This window comes from Labrus mixtus, chromosome 18, assembly GCF_963584025.1.
Source record: "Labrus mixtus chromosome 18, fLabMix1.1, whole genome shotgun sequence".
In the NCBI taxonomy this organism is placed as follows: domain Eukaryota; kingdom Metazoa; phylum Chordata; class Actinopteri; order Labriformes; family Labridae; genus Labrus; species Labrus mixtus.
Window position 1 is genome coordinate 21291061 of NC_083629.1, and position 9928 is coordinate 21300988.

Here is a 9928-nt window from a genome sequence, read left to right on the forward strand (position 1 = left end):
ACAATATTTCGAATTTCAATACTTTGCACTCAAATGTCGAGATTTGGACTTGAATTGATCCATAACACTACTTAATACTCAAATAAAGAGGTTTATAGTTGGAAAAAAGTGGTTTTAGGGTTTAGTTACTGTTTAAGTAACGCGTATTAAATTCAATTCCCCCAAAATAAATCACGCCGTGACTCCACATGGTCTCTTGAAGATATTAAACCATGGTTACCCCCTTACAAAAATACTTATATGAATCGGTTTGAATAAATTAATCACAACTGAAAAATTGTCCCCCCCGGAACGCTTGTTTAAATGTGTTGTTTCGACGGGGACCGATTGCGCTGCAACACTTCAGCGTCGGAGCTCACATCTCGCATGAATGGAATGATATTATTGGTTAAAGCCTCGACTTAGGAATGGAAACTGGATGTCACAAATTTCAGAGTTAACATTTTGAGTCGGTGTCTGTCGATGTAACGAGGGGACGCTTTGCCCTTTAGATTCAACTTTAAAGAGCTCTCTGTTCGTTTGTGTACAGAGCGGAAGCTAAGTAGCTGCTAGCCTCAGACTACAGGCTTCACGGCGTTGACTTAGCCTGCTAGTCATCCCTGCTTCAGGATCATAGACCAACAACAACAAAAAACAGAGCAAAGATGGTTGAAACTATATTTGACCTCCCCGTGGAGAAGCAGATATTTTATGCTGTGTTGGGGTTTTCGTGGACAGTGTATCTCTGGGAGGCTTACCTTTCTTACAGACAAGTAAGTCAAACATTTCTCTGTATCAAACTAAGCAGCTGAATTATCCAGAAGAAGGACAACATTAAACTTCTCCACCACAGAAGCATGTTTTGTTAATCTGCATAAATCGAAGTTATAGAGCACGAAATCTTTTTCAAACACACCTTGCAGCCTTTATATTTATTTATCTATTTATGTATTTATTGATTGATTGATCTATTTATTTATTGATTGATTTATCTATTTATTTATGTATTTATCTATTTATTGATTTATCTATTTATTTATGTATTTATGTATTTATTGATTGATTTATCTATTTATTTATCTATTTATTGATTTATCTATTTATTTATCTATTTATTAATTTATCTATTTATTTATCTATTTATTAATTTATCTATTTATTTATCTATGTATTTATTTATTTATATATTGATTTATCTATTTATTGATTTATTGATTTATTTATCTATTTATCTATTTATTTATTTATCTATTTATTGATTGATTTATCTATTTATTTATTTAGTTATCTATTTATTTATCTATGTATTTATTTATTTATTTATTTGTTAGAATAGAATAGAATTACTTTATTGATCCCAAACTGGGAAATTGTGGCGTTACAGCAGCAGGTTATCCAACACATAATGAGTAAAAAAACACAATATTAGCAAATCTAAACACAATATAATATTAAATACAAAGTAAATAAGTACTAAAAATATCAAAACTAAGAATGTGAATATATACAACCAGGATTTAACTAAGCATTACTAGTCTTAAATATGAAAGATTAAATGTAAATGTGCAAAAACAGAGTCGTAAATGGTTGTAAATTAAATATGGAAGATTAAATGTAAATGTGCAAAAACAGAGTTGTAAATGGACAGTATTGACATAAGTTAAAGTGCATGAGTGTAACATATAATAAGCAGAAACTATACAATATAACGGCGAGTAGACAGCCAAATGAAGTGAACATGAGTGCAGGGATAATTTGTAAATTTAACATGTGCAGAACAGATTACAGTATGGAGAGACAGATATTATCATGATGACATCATGACATCATAGGGACAGTGCATGTAAAAATGCCAGATTATAGCAGAAGTGCTAGTTTCCATCTGTTGTCCCTAGGCAGGTAACAGAGAAAGACAAAATACAAATAAAATACAAACACAAAGGCACAAGTGACACAAGACAATAATAGAGGTTAAAGGTTAAAAGGTGGTCACAGACTTGGTTTTCTTTTATCCACTGTTTGAGGTGTGTTTTGAAGGTTGCATATGTTTGTGAGTGTCTTATTGTGAGTGGGAGAATATTCCAATATTTAGTTCCTTTGACTGACAGAACAGTTTGTCTGAATGTAGTGCGTCTGTGTGGGACCTCACAGTCTCCTCGGGCTGTGGCCCCTGGTGCCGATCCCACTGGCAGACTTCAGCTTTATAAAGTCCTTCAAAGGAGGAGGAGCAAGTCCGTGCAAAATGTTATATCTAAAACATGCATTTTTAAAATGAACAAAATTATGAACATTTAGTAAATTATGTTTATCTAAAACAGTGCAGTGGTGAAACGATATATAGCAGATACTCTGTAAAACTGCACACATGAATATACCGTGGACATACATTTTCAGGTTCTTAGAAAGTGTCATTGGTTTACAGCTCTGCCTTTCTTTAAAAATGTCTCACATGCTTACATTTATTGAGTATGTGTTTAGTTGTTTACCTCCTCAGTTTAGCAAATTCCAGTTTTGAGATGTAGTGGATGTATGATTGTATACAATAAATTTGAATCAAATAGATTTGTTCATATCGCTTATTGTTCCCTTTCCCTTTTTTCAGAGGAGCATATACAGATTGACAACGAACGTGCCACAGGAGCTCGGCAAGATTATGGATTCTGAAACATTTGAGAAGTCGCGTCTTTATCAGCTGGATAAAAGCAACTTCAGCTTTTGGTCTGGACTCTACTCCGAGACTGAAGGGACGGTAAGACTGATTGTCAAATACTCCAGGGTTGTTTATGCTCTCCTGAATGTGAAGTTTAACATTTCATCATTTATGATAATGCCACGTAGTTTTATTTTAGATATTAAAGTGGATCATGTGATGCTAAAAAAAAAACCTTTCAGTTGATCCTGCTCCTGGGTGGAATCCCGTTTCTGTGGGGCGTCGCTGGTTCTTTGATGACTCGCTTCGGATTGGGCTCTGAGTACGAGATCACCCAGTCACTTGTGTTTCTGACGCTTGCCACCCTGTTCAGCGCCTTCACCGGACTCCCCTGGAGTTTGTACAACACGTTCGTCATTGAAGAGAAGCACGGCTTTAATCAGCAGGTACGCTAACTTGAGCGGCTCTCGCAACACTGCGGCGCTGAAATGTGGCCGTTGTCGTTCTCTTCTTCAACCCGACACTTCCTCTCTTCCTCTCAGACGATAGGCTTCTTTCTGAAGGATGCTGTGAAGAAGTTCGTTGTGACCCAGTGTATCCTGCTGCCCGTCACCTCACTGCTCCTGTACATCATCAAGATCGGTGGGGACTACTTCTTCATCTACGCCTGGCTCTTCACCCTGGCGGTGTCTCTGGTTAGTTACTCACCATCTGAAGAAGAAAAAAAAGTAGAAAATTAAAAAGCTGATTGTCGTTTGTTTAGCAATTTGAAAGAGGTTTTTAAAGTAATACAAAGTGCTCTTCTCTCTCCTGTGTCTTCAGGTACTTGTGACTATCTATGCGGACTACATCGCTCCCCTCTTTGATAAGTTCACTCCTCTGCCAGAAGGAGAGCTGAAGACCGATATCGAGTCCATGGCCAAGAGTATAAGCTTCCCCCTCACTAAGGTGTATGTAGTTGAAGGTAAAGCGTTATTCCATATTCCTTTATGACATCATGTGATCGTTACAGCGTGATGAGACTGTTGCACACTTCTATGTTTTCTGTTTGCAGGTTCCAAGCGTTCGTCACACAGCAATGCATACTTTTACGGGTTCTTTAAAAACAAACGCATTGTGCTGTTTGACACTCTGCTGGAAGACTACTCGCCTCTGAACAAGACCGGAGAGCCTCAGACGGAGCAGCCAGAGGCCGAGGACGCATCGAGCGAATCAAAAGCCAAGCCCAAGGTCACACAGCTTTAAACTTTATTCAGAGGAGTTTGAACTGGATTGTTCAGAGGTTTAAATAAACACTTTTGACCAAGGCCCGATTGATATGGGATTTTTGGAGACGATGCCGATATTGAAATTGGGGGGAGAGAAAAAATCTGATATCGATATATCGGCTGATTACTTTCTAAGCTCTATCTTTGATCTGTAGAGATGGATAAATACAGATATACACATTTATAACGTTTATACTTCAAAAGCAGTTATCAAACACTTACTGTACGTGCATCACCGCTTGACTTGACACTCTGGAGAGTGATAATGTTTGTTTAGTGCCCTCTGCTGGTGAAAGAGAACTGCTGGTTTAATACAATGAAAATCAAATGAAATGCTTTTTGACTGGTGAATAAATCCTGTTATATCGGCGCATAGCTGAGATAAAATTCACAGATACCGATATTCACTGGATATGCTAATATCGGCCGATATTGTCGGCTGTTCGATTTATCGGTCGGTCTCTACTTTTGACTCTTAGAATCAAAGGGTTATTGGATAGTTCTTGGCTATTTTTGTAACACAGCACCAACCTAAACCAATGTGCATACTCGTTTTAACTTCTGTTTCCAAGAATAACCAAATAATGACGTGACACCATTTTTAGTAAATGTACAATCTTATTTTGTTTATCACATTTCCTCCAAAATTTCACATGTTTACATTTTGAATTTTGAACAAACCATGCCTTCATTTGAAGAAGAAGAGCATGACCATGCAGTCGAATTAAGTAAACACATCAATAGAAATAACAAAATAATCAGTGTGCATCAAGGACCAGAACAAACTAGTCCAGGAGGTTGAATGGCCTTTTTTTAAATTGACATTAAGCATTCTTTTATCAAAAGCTTCTTTGTCTGTTGATTTTATCTTTAATGTTGCAGTTCAAAGTGGCTGTAGGGATCCTTGTAATCTTATTTTAATTATTTTCCCCCGGTCCTGTAATGTAAACCTGAATTTCTCTTCCAAATACTTTCGCAGAACAAGAAGCAAGGATGCAACAACCCAGAGATCCTTGCAGTCCTGGGTCATGAGCTCGGCCACTGGAAGCTCGGCCACACCGTGAAGAACATCGTCATCAGTCAGGTGAGGGATCTTGTCTCAGCTGGTTCCTTTGTCAGTGTCCGTGAGCCTGATTCTTCATTCAGTGATATGTCTGTAACATCTGCTCGCTCTGTTTCTTTCTGCAGATGAATTCCTTCTTGTGCTTCTCCCTGTTCGCTGTCCTGATTGGACGTAAGGAACTGTTTGTTGCTTTCGGCTTCAATGACAGCCAACCCACATTAATAGGCTTGATGATTATCTTCCAGTTCATCTTCTCCCCCTACAATGAGGTGAGTATTTGACTATTTTTAGGTTATTTTGTAAGTCCTTTTATCAAGCTTTTAATAGGTTTCATGCATTGTATACACCTAAGACACTTAAGCCTCTTGTTTTCTTTTCCACACAGCTCCTGTCCTTCTGTCTGACCGTCCTGAGTCGCAGGTTTGAGTTCCAGGCCGATGCCTTTGCTCGCGCCATGGGCAAAGCCTCTGAACTATACTCCGCACTCATCAAGCTCAACAAGGACAACCTGGGCTTCCCTGTGGCCGACTGGTTGTTCTCCATGTGGCACTATTCCCACCCTCCCCTCCTGGAGCGCCTCAGAGCGCTGGGCAGCATCAAGCAGGACTGACGGGGCTGGAAGGGGGAGGAGCCAGCGCTGCCTCCTCCAAAGGGCCTCCGCAGACCGCTACTGGCCCTCTGATGCACCCTAGTTTTCTTTTTTTTTTTTTTGTCTTACCTACCACCCCCTTTATTTTTTTAATCTTCTTTGATTAATTACTCTGCTTGCCATATTTTTCATACTTTCCTCTCTGTTCCCTTTTGAAACTTTATTTTAAACAAAACCAAAACATATCAGCACAAGCCAGCCTAAAAAAAAAAACCCTTCAATTAAAGACTCGAGAGATGCCTTACATGCACTCACTGAAAGCTCCTGGGCAATGTGTGTTTAGCAAGAGCTATTGTCAGAGCACAGGTCACATTTATGCAGATTGAGTTGAGGTTTATTTTTTTAATTCTTTTTTATTTCTGGGCAATTTGATTATAAATTTATTCTATGAAAAAAAGGAATTTCCCATTTCAAATCTGAAATAATTCTAACAGATTTCCGTACTTTCTGTTGTGGTGTTTACATGACACAAATGTTAAAGGGACTAGAGTATTTTTTTAAAAACTTAACTTAGTTAATCCAACAGTAAAACAAGTTTTTACTTACTGCAGATGCTCATGACAAGGCTTTTTGCAGATACACAGGCCAGACTGTGATTCTCCTCTAAGGTGAATCTGTTGCTATGGAAATATTTTCAGGTGAGCTCAATAGTAAAAACATCTGTTTTGTCAAATTCACAGTTTTGCAAAAGAAACAAAAATACTTTGTCACTGGGGCAAAATTCAGGGCCTTTTACCATTTCTGTTTTAGTTCAGATAATGGACGCATGATGACCAGAGCAGTGCGGATAATTTTATTTTAATTTAGGCTAGACTTGTGATTTTCATTTTTTACTTGCAGTTGGGGGGGAGGGCTTGTTTTACTTTTTTTCTTAAGCAGTTTCCAACCATACCTGTACATATGTAACATTAATGAAAAAGAGAAATGGCATATGATGTGACTTGTGAAAAATGTTGAACGTGGTTTGAAATTTTAAGTTGAACAATGTTTCTTAGTTTCTTCTCTTGGTTTTGGGCTGAGTGAGCCCAGAGTTGCCTGACAAGCAAAATATTCATAGGAAAATTGGGGAATGATGTCTGCGAGGTTCCTTTCACCACTTAAGTCAGTGCTTGGTTTGTTCAATGAGGGAACTGTGTACCGTCTTTGCAGCAATGAATAAAAATCCTTCAAAGCATTTCTAATGGTTAATGGATGTTTTACTTAAACAGAGTTGAAAATAAATGGACAGTAAAGGTGTTATGTTGTAAGGGTCATGAAGCGGGGCTTTATCATAAGTTTAGCTTATTCTTGAACACATTTCAGATATAAATGATGAGTGTTTGTGTAAGGACAACAAGAACTCATAACATTGACAGCTTATGTGTGTAAGGGTTTCCCTAAAACCCTTTTTTTAAATATGAACTTTGAGTGCATAGTGAGACAACAATTAAACAGATTTGAGGAAAAGAATCAGAATCGGATCATTTAAAATAAAATGAATAATCAAAGACACTTCAGTTAGATTTTTATGTAAACAAAAAGTAATTAGTAGCTTTTGTTTTTTTAAACTAAGAACAAAATAAATGTTTGTATTTTTATAAAAAGACACAATAGTTTATAGATGTAGTAGTAGATAATTTAGGGAAACAAAAACTCGTTGAATCATGTCATGATGAAACTTCATTGCATTAACAAATCACACTACTTCCCTTATCACCGGGTTTCTTTCTTTTATTTTTTTAAATAACTTTATTCAAATAAAATAAATGTACAAACACTTCCTAAAAATAGACAGAATCACATATAATTCACATTAAAGATGGTTTACAACACTATAAGAACATATAAAGTTCATACAGGAAAGTATAAATAAAAGAATAAAAACGTTTCAGCGTATGATTGGTCTGGCTGCTACGTAAAGAACGTGTGACGTCACCCTCTGTCCGTTTTCAGGAACATACCATTATGAAAAAGGGGCATTGCCGTTTGTTGTTCGAAACATCTTACGACTTGTCTCGTTTATATGAACATACATGGTGACTTAATGTTTTAATATATCAACATATGAATAATGTTTCCCGCCCCAATCTCTCATTAGACCAACGTGTTGCTCGTCGTGTCCTCAACCCCCCGTCTCGTTAATAATGGCGCCGTCCTGTGGCGTATTTGTGAGGACAAGGGCACGTTCCCCTCTCACTGACAGTAGCGGTGTTTCCTGATGTGAGAGTAGACCATGGCGAGGTTTTTGAGGCCTAACATCAGGACTTTTGTCACTTCTCAGCTGAGAATGGGTTCCGACCAGGTAAAAAACACGAGCTGGAGACGCATCAGCTGATTAAAACGCTGCATTCAGCAAACCATGACACTGTGTGTGTGTGTGTGTGTGTGTGTGAATCATAATCAATGAATATGCTTAACAAAATATAGTTAACCTGCTTTATCACCAGTGGAGCTTCAACTCTTGTTCAAATGAATTTGTTTGTTTTTTTGGGGGGCTTTCAGAGCATTGGTTAAAGCGACAGAAAAGCACCAATGTGTCAGGGATGATTTTGCAAGGATTTATTTTAACGTCAGAATCAAAATAGTACTTGATACCTGTAAAGGTTAGATATTAATTCAGGCTCTATGAATAGGTTTGACCTCTGAGGTTTTGGTTGCGTGGCTGTCACAAAACATGTTCTGGTCTGTTCCAAAAAACCTTGTAAACAAAGACGCACCTTTTTTGAAGACAGAAATAAAGCAAATTTTGACTTTTGGATTAGTATGTAACAGATTAAGTTGATTCTACCTTGATTCAACAGAGGCGGGTCTTGACAAAAAAAGAAACTAACTTTGAGGAAGTTCTTTTTTTTTTTTTTAGGTTCTTTTTAAGGTCTACAAAACAGAGTCCTGGCAGGCCAAACAAAAGGCAGCTCATTAGGCCTTGCTGATTGTGTACTAAACATTTTCTCTTGTCGCTGCGTCCCCACCCTTTCACAGCTTGGAGAGTTCGGTAAAGGTGCAGGGAAAGGCGGTGGCGGTGGAGGGTCCATCAGAGAGGCAGGCGGAGCCATGGGGAAGAAGCAGGCCGCTGAGGAGGAGATGTACTTCAAGTATGATTGCTCTCTTTGAGTAACCAAATGTAAACTGACATTCACATTGTGATCGCCTCTCACTGTTTCTCTTTCTGTCCTCTCTGATGTTACGTACACCGCAGGCGCAAGGAGCAGGAGCAGCTGGCTGCATTGAAGCAGCACCACCAGGAAGAAATCGACCACCACAAAAAGGAGATTGAACGTATGCAGCGCGAGATTGACCGCCATAAGGGAAAGATCAGGAAACTGAAGCACGATGACTGAGTGGAACCTTCCTAATAAAAAGTTATGGCGTTTCCACTGTCCCATTCAGACACCTATAGTAATTATTTTTGATTGCTGCATGCACTTTGTCACCGAGACGGTCATGAATGTGCAGGTGATTGTTCTGTAAATGCTTGAAGGTTATTAAAACTATTCATAAAATATTGATTGTTTCCATTACATGCTGTGACACGTTGTACAACTCTTTCGACCCTTTCCCCTTTTTGTGGGTAAATGAACTGTACATTGCAGCCAAATGGCCAAAGTGGAAAAACACCCCTATATATTTAATGCAACAAATGAGAGCAACTTTTCTTCCTGTGTGATGTTTGAATAAATCTGTACTGTAAATTGAAGTGGTAGCTTTTAGTGCTGTCGGTTTGTGACAACTCGTTCACAATCCATTTCTCAGAATACATGTGTTAACTTCACAAGTAGGAAATCATTACTTGAAGTTCTTATTCTTCATTAGAAATGTCACTGCAGAAGGAACTCGGTAATAAAAGTGTCTTGAATACAATCACCACCCAAATTAGGAATGATGACAAACATGCAAAATGTAATTTATGACACAATCCCGGGACTGTTTAAGAGACATTTCCCCTCTGGTGCTTTAAAACAATCATTAATAAAGTCAACAAAGTAACCACATATACCAAATTACATGATGGGAATAGCTAGATAGATAGATGAATAGATACTCAATTGATCCTGAGGGATAATCAAAGAATCCAGTTGCAGCAAGATACACATGACCCCCCTCCCCCCCATGTAAATATTAACCCAAACGATGATTGAAAGAAACCCCTTCATAGATCAAAATTAAACCTGTACAAGTAATAATTAGACCTGTACCACAACATTTACATTAATCCTTCAGGAATAAAAAAACACACATTTGCACATTTACATTTAATCTTCCATATTTAATCTTCATATTTAAGACTAGTAATGTTTAGTTAAATCCTGGTTGTATATATTCACATTCTTAGTTTTGATATT

General features: G+C 37.8%; 2 protein-coding genes across 2 annotated transcripts; both read left to right on the plus strand.

Moving 5' to 3' along the window:
* The first annotated feature begins 318 nt into the window (after nucleotides 1-318).
* Nucleotides 319-6783, plus strand: zmpste24 (zinc metallopeptidase, STE24 homolog). The gene is made up of 9 exons (XM_061062425.1): nucleotides 319-752; nucleotides 2582-2728; nucleotides 2872-3075; nucleotides 3172-3324; nucleotides 3452-3593; nucleotides 3684-3859; nucleotides 4877-4981; nucleotides 5086-5229; nucleotides 5346-6783. The coding sequence occupies exons 1-9, from the start codon at nucleotides 645-647 to the stop codon at nucleotides 5568-5570; spliced, it is 1404 nt and encodes a 467-aa protein (XP_060918408.1). The 5' UTR covers nucleotides 319-644; the 3' UTR covers nucleotides 5571-6783.
* Nucleotides 6784-7731: 948 nt separating this feature from the next.
* Nucleotides 7732-9282, plus strand: atp5if1b (ATP synthase inhibitory factor subunit 1b). Its single transcript, XM_061062430.1, has 3 exons — nucleotides 7732-7890; nucleotides 8568-8680; nucleotides 8785-9282. The coding sequence occupies exons 1-3, from the start codon at nucleotides 7822-7824 to the stop codon at nucleotides 8924-8926; spliced, it is 324 nt and encodes a 107-aa protein (XP_060918413.1). The 5' UTR covers nucleotides 7732-7821; the 3' UTR covers nucleotides 8927-9282.
* Nucleotides 9283-9928: the final 646 nt, after the last annotated feature.